Source organism: Xyrauchen texanus, chromosome 26 (assembly GCF_025860055.1).
Source record: "Xyrauchen texanus isolate HMW12.3.18 chromosome 26, RBS_HiC_50CHRs, whole genome shotgun sequence".
NCBI lineage: Eukaryota > Metazoa > Chordata > Actinopteri > Cypriniformes > Catostomidae > Xyrauchen > Xyrauchen texanus.
Genome location: NC_068301.1, coordinates 2,340,057 through 2,359,425, shown reverse-complemented (window position 1 = coordinate 2,359,425; position 19,369 = coordinate 2,340,057). Strand labels below are relative to the sequence as shown.

The 19,369-nt window shown below is 42.7% G+C and overlaps 1 protein-coding gene across 2 annotated transcripts in view; it reads left to right on the top strand.

Annotated features, from left to right (window-relative positions):
• The first annotated feature begins 1,783 nt into the window (after positions 1-1,783).
• The window catches only part of ehmt2 (euchromatic histone-lysine N-methyltransferase 2), a 29,218-nt gene continuing 11,632 nt past the window's right edge, over positions 1,784-19,369 (top strand). For both annotated transcript variants that reach the window (XM_052093458.1, XM_052093457.1), the window contains exons 1-17: positions 1,784-1,829; positions 2,381-2,420; positions 2,970-3,077; positions 8,126-8,328; positions 8,427-8,505; positions 8,579-8,667; positions 8,787-8,957; positions 9,057-9,110; positions 12,929-13,061; positions 13,166-13,267; positions 14,982-15,115; positions 15,199-15,342; positions 15,430-15,734; positions 15,944-16,183; positions 16,283-16,365; positions 17,948-18,054; positions 18,197-18,319. In XM_052093458.1, coding sequence (XP_051949418.1) covers positions 1,803-1,829; positions 2,381-2,420; positions 2,970-3,077; positions 8,126-8,328; positions 8,427-8,505; positions 8,579-8,667; positions 8,787-8,957; positions 9,057-9,110; positions 12,929-13,061; positions 13,166-13,267; positions 14,982-15,115; positions 15,199-15,342; positions 15,430-15,734; positions 15,944-16,183; positions 16,283-16,365; positions 17,948-18,054; positions 18,197-18,319 — 2,142 coding nt within the window. In that variant the 5' untranslated portion in view covers positions 1,784-1,802. The remainder of the gene's footprint in view (positions 1,830-2,380; positions 2,421-2,969; positions 3,078-8,125; positions 8,329-8,426; positions 8,506-8,578; positions 8,668-8,786; positions 8,958-9,056; positions 9,111-12,928; positions 13,062-13,165; positions 13,268-14,981; positions 15,116-15,198; positions 15,343-15,429; positions 15,735-15,943; positions 16,184-16,282; positions 16,366-17,947; positions 18,055-18,196; positions 18,320-19,369) is intronic.

Here is a 19,369-nt window from a genome sequence, read left to right as displayed (position 1 = left end):
TTACACAATAAAAGTCCAAGCGCTCGTAAAATCGAATTATTTTAAAACTTGTTTTATTTTTAAGAAAGTTCAACTGAAATACACACTTTAAAAAAATATGTATGTGATTTTTGATAAACAACAACAACAACAACTCTTTTTGCTGTGTTTGCTTTTTGAAGATATCACTGGGGCGTAATACTGGAATACAATGATTTATTATTATTATTATTATTGTTTAAACCTTGTGCGACCTTCGGGACATTTGTGTCTTTTTTATATATATATAATTTTGGCTGTGTTAATGCCAATGGCATTCTTTTTGCCAATAGTGTGTATTTTGGGGGAAATTTTGATATTTTAACCTCAGTTCCTATAATACATCTATAACACACTGTGTACACAGAATAGTTTCACTCAGGACAAAAATGTCCCCCATTGAAACCCACTAAAACGGCAATATTTGATCCCAGTGCCATTAAAGCATAAAATCATGAAGTCTATCATATTATGCTTACTTTCAGGAGACCTGGCTTAAAAATTTTAATTTTTAATATTTAATTTTTCTCATGTTTAGCCTATGGAGCAAATACAAGCTTTTCTCCTATTCTCTGTTTTCTGTATTGTAGAGCACTGAAGGACAGTGTGTGTGTGTGTGTGTGTGTGTGTGTGTGTGTGTGTGTGTGTGTGTGTGTGTGTGTGTATGTGTATGTGTATGTGTATGTGTATGTGTGTGTGTGTGTGTGTGTGTGTGTGTGTGTGTGTGTGTGTGTGTGTGTGTGTGTGTGAAAAACAGCAATGGCATTCTGTAAACAAACTGGAATTTAAAGGTTTAAGATCCTGAAAATGAATGAATATTTGTTAGTTATGATCAGGACTGACGTTGTTTAAAAAATTTTACTAACTGAAAGTGGAAAATAATATTAATATATAATATTATTGTGAAATATTACATTATTATTTTATGAATTAAATACGCAGTTTTCTAACATTGTAAGTATAGAACATAATATATCGTTATAGTTTGTATAACTTACATACCTTTAAAGACAAACCTACCTTAATTAATAATAATTATTATTATTATTCATATAGTGCTTTTCTAGACACTCAAAGCGCTTTACATAGTATATGTAATGTGCAGCATCCACCTTGAGCTCCAATGTTGTTCATCGATGGTATATGCTTCTGTTGGCACCATCAGTCCGTGTTATTTGAACTTCAATGTTTAGAAATCATGGTTAATAGTGGAGTTTCTGGCGAACAACTACACCACCCATGATCCAGCAGAGAAATATCCACCAATCAGAGAACCTTGATCAATAAAGCCTGCCAAACACACCCGGAAGCGACCGCCCACTCCAACAATGCACTGTGACTGACCCAAACAAGTTGGTCAAAATAGTTTTTATACTTATAATCAACAACCTAAAATCAATAGTTTTAAATGCTTGCTTGTTTTGACCAAATGTTTGTCTTTTTGTCTGATTTTCAAAACAAAGTTTGTAATTTTATTATTCACTTCGGAGCTGGTTGGTTTTGTTCATGGCTTACAACCCTTTCTTGAAAATACAATGGAAGAAATGAATGGCGAATATACTTCCGGTACCCAACCGGCTGGAAAAGTGGGCGGGTCCAACTTGGTTCTACAGTTTTGGTATGAAATTCGACCATAAAATGATATGAGCATAAACGCCACATAAACACGTACTGTTTCACGCGTAGTTAAATTAAATAAATGCTCGAAGTTGTGTTTTATGAATGAATTGGGCTTCGGGACTTTTATTTTGACGTGTGTCGTCGGTGCGCGCGCATCCAGCATCATGTCGGCAGCTGATCAAGCTCGAGAGGTGAGAACACAACACACAATAAACACAACAAACAGCAATAAAACACACATTTACACGTGCATGTCAGATTCAAAACCGTGCATCTCTTTGTTTGAGGTTGTGCTATAAATATGCATTCTTAATAGAGGATGTAAAACACCGCTTTTGTGCTTTTCTGTTTCTGCACGCAACATGAATATAATGTTTTTATGCATGCTAGTTTAATCAGTGTAACCTGTATTGAAGTGTTTCAAGGGGTCAGTGATAACAGTGTGTTTGGTTTGCAGTGGTCTTGTCAATAAATGTAAATATTAATACATGCATTTGGATGTTAAATGGTCAACAACTGGCACTGTTTTCTGTACAAAATAAATATATATATATATATTGCAAGTGAACTTTTGAACATTTATGATCAATACACATCATATATATTTGTTCTATGCAATTCTGACTAATACGGGTTAATAAAGTACGTTTCCAAAAACTCTGTAAATCATACTTTAGTGTGTAGTGACTGTATGTTTAATATCGGTTGTGTTTAACTGGATTTTATTACTGTATTTATCTAGAATCCATCCGATGGCAGCTCTCCTCAATCCATACATGAAGGTGATTCATATAACATAGTAGAATTGGTCTGATTTGCCTGTTATTTGGACACAATATTACAACATATTTTTTGTTTGTGGTTTTGAAGGTATTTTGATGTACTTTACAATGTTCTGATGCCTGTTTTAACTTTTAACTAATGTTTTGTTCTTAGTGTGGATGTTGTTATTTTGTTTAAAACATGTTAAACTGTATGCATTTTTAATTTCGGACATCATTTCAGTTTTGGGCATCAGTAGCAAACGATTATTGATGTCTGATTACACTTGAAGCACGTCGAATTTGAACCAGATAATATTTAGGTTTCTTTAAATGTTTTTTAACATAGGCAGAAGTGTATTATGGCTCTTATGGCAGATTTTAAATGTACTAAATGGCGCTCCATCTATTCCTTTGTACATAATAATATGCAATATTCATGCCTGTGCATTAGTGTAAATGCTGGTTGTTTCACAGTCATAACAGTATCGATTTCATACTTTATTCTATATTAGTGCATTCGTAAAAAATATATATATATATTTTGTGTCTTATGTTCTGTCCTGTTAGCAGAACCGTTTCCGTCTGTAAAGAGCACACCGGCGGAGGAGATGATGGTGATGTCACCAGCACGTCAGGATGAAGGACAAGACGCCACGCCCAGCAAAACTATCTCCGGTGAGTTTTTCACTGGTGCACATGACTGTCTTTTCAGAGTTTAAGACGGACATTTTGAATCCAAACTTTTATTAATGTTCTCTCTCTCAGTTTCAAATGAAAAACTTGTTTTTGTTGTGAACATTTATTCATTTAGCAGATGCTTTTATCCCCCAAAAATCATATTATGTCAGAATGAGGAAGGATGCAACATAAGCGATTTATCTTAAAGTGACAGTAACATAAAAAGTGCCTAATTACAAAGTTTCAGTCGTATTAGAAAAGTACGAGCCAAGATGGATTAATGTGCAAACTATGATAATAAAAAATGAATTATGAGAGTTAGGGATGAACGTTGTCGACAATAAATGTTTTTATTTGTCGAATAGTCGTCTGATTTCTTTTAACACAACATGAGATCTGTTGAAACTCTAATGATGACGGGTGAGAGCAGCACTTGATTGAGGAGAGGAAGATCAGCTCTCAGTCCAGACGCACTCCAAACTTTCCACACAGATTAAGCTGATGTAGATCTCCGAGTATTATTATATAAAAATGCAAAATAAGTAAATACAGAAACCGTGTTGTCGTGAAATAAAGCAGAGCCATACCTGCTGTTCCGCTTGAGCAAACCTCGCCTGTCAGCGTCTAAAACGGAAACACTGCGCCGTTATATCCTGTGTTTAATGCATCCTTTATTAAAGTTCAAATAATAAAGAAGCTGGCTGTATAGATAAGCACAAACTCTGAAACTGGCATCAAAGCCGCTTGTATTAGTCACGTGAAAAACAGCACGAGAGAGTTTCAAACTTCTCCTGGCTGAGACCTGTCCCATCCTGCACTGGCGCAGACGCTCTTCACTGGCGCAGACGCTCTTCACTGGCACAGACGCTCATCACTGGCGCAGACTCTCATCACTGGCACAGACGCTCATCATTGGTGCGCAGACTCTCATCACTGGCACAGACGCTCTTCACTGGCGCAGACGCTCTTCATTGGTGCGCAGACTCTCATCACTGGCACAGACGCTCATCACTGGCGCAGACGCTCTTCATTGGTGCGCAGACTCTCATCACTGGCACAGACACTCATCACTGGCACAGACGCTCATCACTGGCGCAGACGCTCATCACTGGTGCAGACGCTCTTCACTGGCACAGACGCTCATCGCTGGCGCAGACGCTCATCACTGGCGCGGAGACTCTCATCACTGGCGCAGACGCTCTTCACTGGCTCAGACGCTCATCACTGGCATAGACGCTCTTCATTGGTGCGCAGACGCTCATCACTGGCGCAGACGCTCATCACTGGCGCAGACGCTCATCACTGGCGCAGACGCTCTTCACTGGCGCAGACGCTCTTCATTGGTGCGCAGACACTCATCACTGGCACAGACGCTCATCACTGGCGCAGATGCTCATCACTGGCGCAGACGCTCTTCATTGGTGCGCAGACGCTCATCACTGGCGTAGACGCTCTTCATTGGTGCGTAGATGCTCATCACTGGCGCAGGCGCTCATCACTGGCGCTCATCACTGGCGCAGACGCTCTTCATTGGTGCGTAGATGCTCATCACTGGTGCAGGCGCTCATCACTGGCGCTCATCACTGGCGCAGACGCTCTTCACTGGCGTGGAGACTCATCTCTGGCACAGACGCTCATCTCTGGCACAGACGCTCATCACTGGCGCAGACGCTCATCTCTGGCGAAGATGCTCATCACTGGTGCGGGGACGCTCATCACTGGCGTAGACGCTCATCACTGGTGCCGGGACGCTCATCACTGGTGCGGGGACGCTCATCACTATCGCAGACGCTCATCTCTGGCGGAGGCGCTCACCACTGGCGCAGAGGCACTGATCACTGGTGCGGAGACGCTCATCACTGGCGCAGACGCTCATCACTGGTGCGGAGACTCTCATCACTGGCGCAGACGCTCTTCACTGGCGCGGAGACTCTCATCACTGGCGCGGAGACTCTCATCACTGGCACAGATGCTCATCACTGGTGCAGATGCTCTTCACTGGCACGGAGACTCTCATCACTGGCGCAGATGCTCATCACTGGCGCGGGGACACTCATCACTGGCGCGCGGACACTCATCACTGGCGCGGGGACACTCATCACTGGCGCGGGGACACATCACTGGCGCAGACGCTCATCACTGGCGCGGGGACACTCATCACTGGCGCGCAGACTCTCATCACTGGCGCGGGGACACTCATCACTGGCGCGGGGACGCTCATCACTGGCGCAGACATTCATCTCTGGTGCAGAGACGCTCATCACTGGCGCGGAGACGCTCATCACTGGCGCCGAGACGCCATATACAAATGGTATATGGTCTGCACTTGTATAGCACCTTTTTTAACCTTAGCGGTTACCAAAGCGCTTTACACTATGACTCATTCACACACACACACACACACACACACACACTCACACACCAATGACAGCAGAGCTGCATGCAAGGTGCTAGCCTGCCATTGGGAGCAACTTACGGTTCAGCGCTTTGCCCAAGGACACTTCGGCATGTGGAGTCATATGGCCGGGAATCGATTACTGGCCGACCCGCTCTACCACCTCAAAGCATTTTAGAAGCACAGAGCATATCGAGAGAAAATAGAATGGGTCCCAATAGGGACTCTTGGGGTACCCCACAAGTGAGAAAAGTCATTGCTCCGCGAGCGCTCATAAGTGAGAGCGATGTTGGAGCAGAGAGGCATGAAATGATTATGCCTAATTTCTTAGTAAACATTCTTGTTTATTAAATTTATTTGTACCGGAGCGGGTCGGCTCTACGGAGTCATGTGGCGGTTCGATTCCCGGCCCACATGACTCCACATGTCGAAGTGTCCTTGGGCAAGGCGCTGAACCCCAAGTTGCTCCCAATGGCAGGCTAGCACCTTGCATGGCAGCTCGGTGTGTGTGTGTGTGTGTGTGTGTGTGTGTGTGTGTGTGTGTGTGTGTGTGTGTGTGTGTGAAATGAGTCACAGCCCGGAGACGCTCATCACTGGCGCGGAGACGCTCATGACGCAAATAACAACCACACCTCGTGAAACGTGCTCCTCACTCCAGTGAAATTGTGATAGCTCTGCTCCTGCTCCCGCTCCGCTCACATGCCCTGGTCGATAGTTCCCGACAGTTTTTTCATCATTGAGTCATTTCAAAATAAGAGTCCCCAATGTGTTTCGGGCTTGTTTATACTTAAAAGCCCCGCGTAATGCTCAAAATCCCCATGTATTTATTTATTTTTGGTTATTATTGGGATTTTGGTTGAACAAAAACTGCATCTGGGATTTTATACATTTTAGACTCTTTGTCTTCGCCCGCCATAATAAAAAAAGAATAAGATTTTTTTAAAATCATTGATCTATAAATGAATTTCAAAAACTATCGGCCGGTTAATCCGTTATCGGCATCTGCAAAATCCACCATCGGTCGACATCTAGTCTTTCAGTATATTTAATAACGGCCCATTTTCATAATTAATACATTTTAATCATTATCAATTTAAATACTTTTTAATTCTCGAAAAATAGGGAAATAATTATTTAACTCTTTTCAAAACGCTTGTAGATCAGGACAATCCCAAAATAAATGTAATGTGTAAATAACGGGCAAGGAGGAGGGAACCAGCAGAAGAGTCAGTGCAAACTTTTATGACATAAGCTCAACTTAAAACCACATAAAACAAATGGACACACACGCACACACAGCGTTCGTCTCCCCTTTATCTCTCTCTACCAGTGATTAGTTGACTCAGCAATGGCCGTGAATCAACTAATCAGTGAGTCAACTCTATAGAGTGGATACGCTGCCCTTCCAGCCGTTCCGCCAGCCGACGGTCCATCCCGCCTCCTGGGAACCTGGGTAGAGACGAGGGGGGGTAGTTCGAGCGGGAGAGGTACACGGAAAGAGTACAGAGAGAAAAAAACTTGTTCAACTGTTCCTGAACACAGCGTTGCCTGGTCCTCAGCCACTCCTTCACCATCTGGCAGACGACAGCCGCTCTTCCCCGGGTGGACGGTAGCGAGTCCTCCAACCTCTGATGGACGGAAAAGCTCCTTCCCTTCCTGGTGGTTGGTAGCGGCGACTCCGTCCCCAGACAGACGGCTGAGGCTCCTCCCTTGGCGGACGGCTGCGGCAAGGACTCCATGGCAGCGCAGCCCTCCTTCCCGGGTTTAGGCACCAATGTAACATGTAAAGGATGGGCAAGGTGGAGTCAACGTAAACTTTAATGACAAACTCAACTTAAAACAATATAAACAGGGGCCTGAGTAGCTCAGTGGTAAAGATTCCGGCTACCACCCCTGGAGTCGTGAGTTTGAATCCAGCCAGGTCTCCTTAGCCAAATTAGGCCCATTGGTTGCTAGGGAGGGTAGAGTCACATGGGGTAACCTCCTCGTGGTCGCTATAATGTGGTTTGTTCTCGGTGGGGCAGGTGGCCTCCACATGCACCATATCTCCGTGGTAACACGCTCAACAAGCCATGTGATAAGATGCGCGGATTGACATCTCAGACACGGAGGCATTTGGGATTAATCCTCCGTCACCCGGATTGAGGTGTGTCACTATGCCACAATCCATGTGAGTCTCGTTCTCTCTCTATCTGGCACCCCCGGCTCATCTTTTTCCCCCTTCCAGCTGATTAGTGGTCCCCCATTTAGCCTTAACAGACTGTAGGGGCAAGTGCTGTTAGCGAGCACCTATGAAGGCCAGAACGGTACACGAGGGGGTGGTGGCCAGCACCACGCCCGACCGCCTTTGTCTCCCCAGTGGCGATGTTTACACACCACACCAGGTACTCATTTTTAGGCTGAGTCGACCTAGGGGAGGCCCGGGACCAGTTCAGATAATCGTCACTGGTGTTGGCCATGAGCGGGAATCCAACTCTGGTCGCCAGGTTCGTAGCGCAGCACGCTAACCGCTACACCACATACTAACTATTATACTTCCATACTAACTGAAACGTCTTGCACTTTATTTGTTAAATGATACTTGAACAGAGAGGTCCAATAAACTGTAACGGCACAAATATAATCTCACTCTCTCGATCTCTTCTCGCAGGCGGTGGTGGTAAAATGGCTTCATCCTCCTCCTCTCTCTCTCCTCCATCTTCATCGTCTGGAAGAGCTAAAATGAGTGTCTGTGGGCCGGGCAGTAAGACAACTCCAACTTCGTCCTCCTTAACAGTGGCTTCTACAGCAAACCCTCCACCTAAAGTCCACCGCGCTCGTAAGACCATGACCCCTCGACCCCCATTCGCACAGGTGAGCACGCTCTGCTCTGTCACATCACTGAAAACATCTTCATTGTCATGGTGATGCCATATAGATGAAACCCTAATTGTCCTGTATTTGTCCATCAGATGAAGACTATAGAGTCTATGATTGGACCAACTACACCTGAGAAACCGAACAACAGCAGTAAAACAGACTCTGACACAGGTGATATAATCTGACTGGATGTAAGTTGCATAAATGCTTGAGGTTTCTGTTAAATGTTGATCCTTTTCTGTAGCTGTGAAGAAGCGCAAAGTGGCGTTGGACACTGATGGTGTAGCGCCCCCTGCGGAAACTCCAGAGAAAGTTCTCAGAGCTCAGACAGAAGTAAGGGAAGCCCAATTCTGCCCAACAGCGTTACTTTAAAACTGTTGCTTTTCAAGTTGAATTAGTTCAATGCAGTCAAGCTACTTTACATTATAAGTTGTTTACTGTGTGTTTGCCAGCCTCCATTGACTGTGTCCCCGGCGATGGAGAAGTTGGAGGCAGTTGACATGACAAATAAAGAGCATCCCAGTGGTTGGTTGGAGGATCTTGATGACGAGGCAGATGAGGAAGACTTTCACCTGCTCTACAACACTTACTCTGGAGACGATGTCATTTACTCTGACAGCAAGGTGATAAAAAGGTCTCGTGGAATTGATAAGAATCTGTGCTGAGATGATTGTGTTGTGCAGACGTGTTTCTAGAGAAAGTCTTGTGCTTTTATTTTGCAGTCAGAGGATGGGACGATGGAAGAGCCGCTGGAGGCGGAGCATCTGTCTGATCATGTGAGTGTTTCTGACCAATGATGTGGAAGTGCAGTTTATTTTTATTGAAAGTTTTGCTGGTCAATGACGTTTGGAGCAACATTTGACCGAGACTGTTTTTTCAGTGGTGATACCGATATAATCCCCATATATTGATATTATGTTTATATAAATATATTTTGGCCAATTATTGACCAAATTAAATCTATCATCCTATCAATAATAAGCACCCGGAGTCACTACACCACCACGAGGACTTGGAGCAGATTGGGTAGAAAATGGGAGAAAATTCCCCCCAAAAAGACTTTTGGACCTCAATAAATTGTTTTGTAATTCTTAGTAAAATGAATGTGTTTTTCGGCAAAAAAAATGTATTCTGTTATATTATATTAGAGGTAGAGCAATATTTTGCTTTTACCAATATACCGTTTTTTATTTTTGGTGCACTGCAAAAAATGATTTTCTTGACAAGTATTTTTGTCTTGTATTCCTGTCAAATTATCTAAACTTTCTTAAAACACGATTTATTTACTTGTCAAGCAAAATGGGATAAGATATTAAGTCTTGTTTTAAGATAAATCTGACTAAATTTAGTGAACTTTAGACTCAAAACAAGAAAAAATCTGCCAATGTGGTAAGCAAAATAAACTTAATTTAAAAGGAAAACAAGTTTATTTTGCTTATCCCATTGGCAGATTTTTTTTCTTGTTTTGAGTCTAAAGTTCACTAAATTTAGTCAGATTTATCTTAAAACAAGACTTAATATCTTATCCCATTTTGCTTGACAAGTAAATAAATCGTGTTTTAAGAAAGTTTAGATAATTTGACAGGAATACAAGACAAAAATACTTGTCAAGAAAATCATTTTTTGCAGTGTGATTATTATTACTTAATTACTTCTTTCTTACAAAGTTTCATTTTGTAATTATAATAATGATGACAAAAAAACTATTAAAATATAAATATTCGCTTTCATATACTTTTTTCAGGACAGGTTTTGTGCAGTTTTGTTGCTTGTTCTGCACCTGATCAGTCTGAATGTAGCGCACTAGTTTTGAAAGCTTATTTGTTTGTGATATTTCTTTATAGAGAAACTTTTATTATGTAAACGTTGAGCTAGGGCAGTCACGATTATGAAATATGGCATCAATATGGCAAACAGTAATTGTTATTATGATGATTAATTGTCACTTTCAGGGCTATCCCGATTAATTGTCTCTTTCAGGGCTATCCCGATTAGTTGTGTCTTTCAGGGCTATCCCGATTAATTGTCTCTTTCAGGGCTATCCCGATTAATTGTCTCTTTCAGGGCTATCCCGATTAATTGTCTCTTTCAGGGCTATCCCGATTAATTGTCTCTTTCAGGGCTATCCCGATTAGTTGTGTCTTTCAGGGCTATCCCGATTAATTGTCTCTTTCAGGGCTATCCCGATTAATTGTCTCTTTCAGGGCTATCCCGATTAATTGTCTCTTTCAGGGCTATCCCGATTAATTGTCTCTTTCAGGGCTATCCCGATTAATTGTCTCTTTCAGGGCTATCCCGATTAATTGTCTCTTTCAGGGCTATCCTGATATTTTATGACACTAAAATCATGTTAACACACACAAACTTTGTCTTTGTATCTATACTTCTGAAATCTGAAAAAGTGAGTATTTTAATGTTTTAACTGACCCGATTCACCTCCATTGTAAGTGTCTCACTGGAACACAGATTTCTGTGGACAGGTCGAAATTATTTTTGTGGTAATCAACATTTTGCCACAAATGCTATATACAGTGAGGAAAATAAGTATTTGAACACCCTGCTATTTTGCAAGTTCTCCCACTTGGAAATCATGGAGGGGTCTGAAATTGTCATCATAGGTGCATGTCCACTGTGAGAGACATAATCTAAAAAAAAAAATCCAGAAATCACAATATAGGATTTTTTAACTATTTATTTGTATGATACAGCTGCAAATAAGTATTTGAACACCTGTCTATCAGCTAGAATTCTGACCCTCAAAGACCTGTTAGTCTGCCTTTAAAATGTCCACCTCCACTCCATTTATTATCCTAAATTAGATGCACCTGTTTGAGGTCGTTAGCTGCATAAAGACACCTGTCCACCCCATACAATCAGTAAGAATCCAACTACTAACATGGCCAAGACCAAAGAGCTGTCCAAAGACACTAGAGACAAAATTGTACACCTCCACGAGGCTGGAAAGGGCTACGGGAAATTGCCAAGCAGCTTGGTGAAAAAAGGTCCACTGTTGGAGCAATCATTAGAAAATGGAAGAAGCTAAACATGACTGTCAATCTCCCTCGGACTGGGGCTCCATGCAAGATCTCACCTCGTGGGGTCTCAATGATCCTAAGAAAGGTGAGAAATCAGCCCAGAACTGCACGGGAGGAGCTGGTCAATGACCTGAAAAGAGCTGGGACCACCGTTTCCAAGGTTACTGTTGGTAATACACTAAGACGTCATGGTTTGAAATCATGCATGGCACGGAAGGTTCCCCTGCGTAAACCAGCACATGTCAAGGCCCGTCTTAAGTTTGCCAATGACCATTTGGATGATCCAGAGGAGTCATGGGAGAAAGTCATGTGGTCAGATGAGACCAAAATAGAACTTTTTGGTCATAATTCCACTAACCGTGTTTGGAGGAAGAAGAATGATGAGTACCATCCCAAGAACACCATCCCTACTGTGAAGCATGGGGGTGGTAGCATCATGCTTTGGGGGTGTTTTTCTGCACATGGGACAGGGCTGACTGCACTGTATTAAGGAGAGGATGACCGGGGCCATGTATTGCGAGATTTTTGGGAACAACCTCCTTCCCTCAGTTAGAGCATTGAAGATGGGTCGAGGCTGGGTCTTCCAACATGACAATGACCCGAAGCACACAGCCAGGATAACCAAGGAGTGGCTCTGTAAGAAGCATATCAAGGTTCTGGCGTGGCCTAGCCAGTCTCCAGACCTAAACCCAATAGAGAATCTTTGGAGGGAGCTCAAACTCTGTGTTTCTCAGTGACAGCCCAGAAACCTGACTGATCTAGAGAAGATCTGTGTGGAGGAGTGGGCCAAAATCCCTCCTGCAGTGTGTGCAAACCTGGTGAAAAACTACAGGAAACGTTTGACCTCTGTAATTGCAAACAAAGGCTACTGTACCAAATATTAACATTGATTTTCTCAGGTGTTCAAATACTTATTTGCAGCTGTATCATACAAATAAATAGTTTAAAAATCATACATTGTGATTTCTGGATTTTTTTTTTTAGATTATGTCTCTCACAGTGGACATGCACCTACGATGACAATTTCAGACCCCTCCATGATTTCCAAGTGGGAGAACTTGCAAAATAGCAGGGTGTTCAAATACTTATTTTCCTCACTGTATATATAAGTAGAGTAAAATGGTATTGAAACCCAAATCACTGATGTATAATGAACAATATTGTAGTAAGAGATGCATATTTTGCACACTACAAAATTACAGAGTTCACAAGAAATGTATTTATAAATTTCTTTTAATAAATTTTTTTTTTTTAACTGTCACTAACATTTCTAAAAAAAAAACAAAACATATATATATATATACAAATAATAAAAGTAATAATTTTTAAACCAGCCTAGGGTGGTTTGCTGTTGCCTATCAAGTGCCCCAAACTCCATTAAACCAAGATAAATAGACCGGCCTTCCATCTTGGCCAGGATGTGTTTTTTCAGCCTTTACACCTTTATTAATCAACTAAGTTGCCGCTGTTGCTGGCCGATGCCTTTCAATAAGATGGGCCTGCTGAACTAATGTGTATTAATCTGTAGTAAGTGTAATAATTGTGTCTGATGTTGTCAGAGCTCCGAGTCTGATCAGTCATTAGCTGCTCCGAAGAAAACCGGAGGAGAGAGAGACGAGTCGTCATGGAAACGTCAGGGAAAGGGTAAAGCAAGAGACAGACCCCCTGTTGGAGCCATGGAGACAGATAAAGGTGAGAGAGAGACCGGTGATGATGGTGTGTGTGTGGTTTAGAGCCACTGTAACTCTGTGTGTGTGTGTGTGTGTGTGTGTGTGTGTGTGTGTGTGTGCGTGCAGTGACTGCAGCAGCTGCAGCGGACGACACTGACTACACTGAAGTTCCTCTGGACTCTCTGGATATCTCTGCAGCCGACAGCATCTCCCTCTCTCCACATGCAGGCATGTGTTTGTTAACATTTTTTCCACTTATATAATGTTTGTCAGGGGTTCTTGTAGGCATGTGCACGGATTGTGTGCCTGTATTCTGATTTTAATTTGTGCGCTGAATGTTTACAGAATGGCATTCATATGTCAGATTGTATCGGAGCATTTTTATGAGCAGAAGTACATGAGCGTGGTATGGGACCAGTATCGGGACATCCATTTTTGTGCTTTATAATAATCATCAGTGCTGGGTAGATTACTTCTGAAATGTAATCCAGTACTGATTGCAAATTACACAGATTAAACTGTACTCGGTAATGTTGATAATCCTTTTAGATGTGATTACTTTTGGATTACTCGCTGCATATTTTGATGAAAATTAATGACTAGATTTTAAGTACCAGCTTATACTCGGTATATTAAACATTATTAAACATAAAATCACACAGAAACTTGTTTTTTGTCAGTTGTTGAGTAAAACAAAGATGCTAAAAGCGTCATAAACAAACAATTGTGTTACCGAAGATTGAAAACAATGAGAACATGCTTGTGCTTTTTACATTTGGAGTGACTCCAGTCAGGTCTCCTTAGCAACCAAATTGGCCCGGTTGCTAGGGAGGGTAGAGTCACATGGGGTAACCCCCTCGTGGTCGCTATAATGTGGTTCTCGCTCTCGGTGGGACGTGTGGTGAGTTGTGTGTGGATGCCGTGGAGAGTAGCGTGAAGCCTCCACACGCGCTCCGTCTCCACGGTAACACACTCAACAAGTCACGTGATAAGATGCGCGGATTGACGGTCTCAGACGCGGAGGCAACTGAGATTCGTCCTCCGCCACCCGGATTGAGGCGAGTCACTACACCACCGCGAGGACTTAAAGCGCATTGGCAATTGGGCGTTCCATATTGGGGAGAAAATAAAAAAACAAATATATATATATATTATTTAATATTTATTATTATCCAGCTCTGAAATCAGTAAATTAAACACTAGTTATTGCCTTTGGCTGGTAGGAAATGTAATCAATAATGTAATCCATATAAAAGTAACTGAATCTGATTATGCACAGTATTAAATGTAATCCAAACCAATTGCAAGTACTTCATTTTTGCAATGTGATTACGTAATCCAGATTACATGTAATCCATGACAACCCAGCGCTGTCGACCGATATGGGTTTTTCAATGATACCGATATCCAGATATAAATACACGTATTTACGTTTCTACGTATTCACAGCGTTTACAAAGTTATAGGTAGATTTGAGAAGCGACACAAGAGAATGTTAACACTTTCATTGATCAGCCAAGCAAACACGCTTTTTAGGCTGATGCCGATAATCGCAAAATATCGGCCAAATTGATCGGCATGGCCGATATAGCGGTCTGTCGCTACAGATTACATGACTTCAATTGTTATCGGTAACGTCATCTTTTAAGTACCCGTTGCGTATTTCGTAACTTTTATATTTTTGTAATTTTGTATATCATGTAATCAGTCAAATGTAACTGTTACTTGATTACGCACATTGTGAAATGTAACTAATGTATTCAATTACCAGTACTCGATTTTTGTAATGTTATTACGTTATCCAGATTACACGTATTATACTGTAATACACTGACGTAATGAGTGATGTCGTCGTGAAATCTGAACACAAATGTGACGCATATTACGACCAGGCGTAAACGTTGATGTGTCTCGCTTGTGCACTGTCTGTTCGTCTCTGTAGATGGTAGCGATGCAGAAACGGAGCGTTTGGAGGAACTTCCTCTGTGTAGCTGTCGAATGGAAGCTCCGCGGGTGGACGGATTCAGTTCCCGCTCAAATCGAACCTGCATGGCCATCGAGAGCATCAATGGAGAGGTGCGATGTGTGATTTTAAACTGCAACTGAACAATGATTATTAACGACAGTATTTACATTCGTTGTTCAATTCACTTGTTCAGTTGGTGGGCTGTACCAGTGCGATTGTGAAGGGGGAGACGATGCGTCCCTCGAGTCGCGTGTCTCTAATGGTCCTGTGCGAGACTCATCGCTCACACATGGTCAAACATCACTGCTGTCCGGGCTGCGGATACTTCTGCCTCTCTGTAAGCTCAGTATCCATGACAACAAACATCATGTATTCACCCTCTTGTTGTTCCTAACCTGCCACTGATTTTCTTCTGAACGTTCAGGGAACGTTTCTTGAATGTTGTCCGGACATCCATATTGCTCATCGGTTCCACCGTGGCTGTGTGTCTGTGCTGGGTGGTGGGCGGAGTCGAGGAGGAGTGGGCATCGGCCTGCTGTTCTGCCCACACTGTGGTGAGGACGCGTCAGAAGCCCGTGAGGTCACCATCCCTCTTACAGCGGCATCGGGCAGTAACGTCATCACGGCGAGTGCATCATCCACCACAGCCACGCCCTCTCTGCATCCCTCCGCTCTCGCTGTGACATCACGGTTGCTAAACAACGAGAAGCGGACAGGAGAGCCAATCAAGTAAGAGAGTTTTGCCTTTCATGGCTTATTGCTTTAATGTAATAAGATGTAAGTAACAAAGTAACATAGTTTGTTACTTTTATCATGAATAACATAATAATGTAACTTAAGTAGGTGATTTACAGAATTCTGGGGCTTTAAAATAAAAAAGATGGTGACGGACTGAATAATAATATCTACACCTTTTATGTGATTTCTCTGTCTCACAGTGCCCGGATGCGTTGCCGTGGTGATGTCCGAAAGGGGGCGGACCTACAGCCTCAATCAGCCAATGCCATTCCAGGAGGGGGCGGGACAGAGGATGTGGTCGCCCTGGGCGACGGTGGTGTGGACAGCGTGGGACCCTCGCTCGTCCTGCCCAATGGGAAGCCGATCTGTCCCAGTGCGCTTCCTCCTGGAGAGAAAAGGGCGGCGCTACAGAGAGCCATTCTCACGCAGGACACCGAGAGGTGATGACACCCATAAATGATAAATGTCAATAGGCCTGTTGTTATTATGTCACATGATGTGATTGGTGGGTTGCCTCATCTGTGGTTGTGATTGGTCAGGAGGAAGAAGTTGCGGTTTCACCCCCGTCAGTTGTATCCTGCAGCCAAACAAGGTGAAGTTCAACGAGTTCTGCTCATGCTCAGTACGTACACATATATTCTTTTCTTTACATTTAAGCATTATTGCTTAATAGTTACTGTGGACAAGTTTGCATGTAATTACTGTGTAGACTCGTGTGTAAATGTGTATAGACCGATGTGTTAATTATAGGGGTGGCGATATGACTGAAATCTTATATCACAATTTTAATTATTTTATTTCACGATATAGTATAATAAAAATGTACTTGTATATTAAATAACAATATTTAGTATTTTTTTTGGGGGGGGGGGGGGGTTGTTTCCCCTTTTTCACCCAATTTGGAATTCCCAATGCGCTCCGAGCACTTGTGGTGGCCTAGTGAATCCGGGTGGCGGAGGATGAGTCTCAGTTGTCTCCACGTCTGAGACCGTCAATCCGCGCATCTTATCACGTGACTTGTTGTGCGCGTTACCATGGAGACGTAGCGCGTGTGGAGGCTTCACGATATTCTCCGCGGCATCCACGCACAACTCGCCACATGCCCCACCGAGAGCGAGAACCACATTATAACAACCACGAGGAGGTTACCCCATGTGACTCTACCCTCCCTAGCAACCGGGCCAATTTGGTTGCTTAGGAGACCTGGCTGGAGTCACTCAGGACACCCTGGGATTTGAACTAGCGAACCTCAGGAGTGGTATCCAGCGTCTTTACCACTGAGCTACCCAAGCCCCCCAAACACTATTTTAACAATGTCTGTTTTTGGATACTCTAGTCTGTAAAGTAAAAAAACAGCGATAGTGACGACTGAACACAACAGCACATAAAACTTACTAAACATGTCTGAAGAGTTTGTATTTGAAGAATTGATGCATTTCTATGTCCAGCCTTATTTTTTTTAACGGAGTACTCTGAAATCAAACAGAAACATAGAGGAGCTACAGGACGCCACAGTCACACCGTGTCCTAACTTGACGGCAAACGACACGTGATAAAATTTATATTTTCTATAATAATCACGATTTTTTATCCTAACCAGCAGTGACGAGCGACGGTACATTCTGTCGATCACTTGGTTTCTATTTTCGGTATCTCGCGGGTAACCCCATCTGCTGTGAACTGGCACCGGTCCAAAAACCACAAAAAAAAAAGGCTGGACATAGAAACGCATCAATTCTTCAACTACAAACTCTTCAGACATGTTTAATAAGTTCTGTTCTCTGTTTTATGTGCAGTTGTGTTCTGTCGTCACTATCACTGTTTTTAGATAAACAAAACGAGTTTTCGATTGAACGCCCCAATGTTGTGAAGGGACTGCGCAAACTGTTGCTCTAATAATCAACCTTACTATGATACAAAATTTCAGCAGTGGTGGTTAGAATGTTTGACTTCCTCTATAGCGATTTAAGGTCACAGCATACTTCATACGGGTCACGAAGGTTTTGTGGTCTGCACCGCGTTATCGAGCGACGCCGGATTGAGTAGCACGAAAACTCTTCTCCACTTCAGAATGTTGGTCATAAATCTTGTTCTTGCCTTTGGGGTTGATTGACACAACATATGACCGACTCTCCTGTTCATGCACTCTTTCTTGTGAGTCGTGTTGAACTGATGTTGTCAGTTTCTCTCTGTGTGTCTGTCAGTGGAGGGAATCGACCCGTCATATCAGTCGGACTCTCAGAACAGACGCTGTGCTCTTCACGCGGCCGCTCAGAGGGGTTTACTGGAGATCTGTTACCTGCTCGTACAGGTGAGATGAACATTCACGTCAACACTAGCACTGCAAACACTGTTCTTGGTCTGTTGTCTGTTGATGGTGATTATACTGATCATACAGTAGAATTGTAAATATTGTATTAAAGCCCATTCTGGTCTGTAATGCTTGATTTCAGGCAGGCGCAAAGGTGGACGCCCAAGACAAGACACTGAGGACCCCTCTGTTAGAGGCCATAGTGAACAATCGTATAGACGTGGTGAAATATCTGATCCAGAGCGGAGCTTGTGTCTATCATGCAGTAAGATGACATGCAAACGCACAAATGCTAGGGATGGGTGTGTATTAAATATATATTCCATAATATCCTAAAGATATCCTAAAGAGCATTTTTTAAAAAAAATTTAAGTTTCACAATTCGTTCTTGTCTCGCGTCTCCGATATAAACTTCACCTGAACACTTCAAACTGCTGTTAAAAAGATCGATGCGATTCTGATTTCGATTTGATTCCTATTAATTTAAATATTTCAGTTTTAATGTCCATTTTGCTTACGTATGAATGCACTTTGACGATTCTCAGTAGCCATTGTGATACCATAGCAACATATGACCTAATATGAGTAAACATTGTTTCAAGTTCTCAAGTAACAAAAGCAATAGAACAAATCAAAACAAAAGAACAAGATACGAAACTTTGAGGCAGCCTTGACTGAGTTCTGTGGGTTTGTTTACATTTGAATTTTTGACAGTTGGTGTTTTGAATTAACGAGCATTCCGTTGGTCCGTTTGAACATTCTGTCATTGTATGTATTTTTCAGATTTTTGATGCGCTGTGCGAAAACCGTAAGTCCGATCGGTTAGAAAAGAGAAAGCACGCTATTCCAGAAAAGTCCGAAGGTCTGTACCAATTTTGGTGGATGTAGCTTGAAAGCTCTAGGAGGAGTTGGGCTTCATCCACCCAACATACCGTTATTTTACAAACTTTGCTTAAGCGGGGGTCTGACACCAGATGCGTCCGGTGGATGACGTCACATGGCACATTCTAAAATGTGTTACGCACACCACCGCTACCACTCGGTGTCTGTTAGCGGCGCCCACCTAAAACGCCGGAGGCTGCTCAAATTTCTACCATGCTACGAAGCGCAACTCAAATATTTTCCATTAATTTCAGTCCCAAATCATTATCAATGGACATATATTATTTACTCTAGCCTTGCTAACGTTTGTGTGTACTGTCTGACTCGTGAACCTCATCGACGTGCCCTTGGTTTGATAGGCATGTCCTAGCCGCGACGAGGCTTGACGCTTCTCGTCCTGTGCACGACCGCTTTTAAAAACAAAACATTGAAC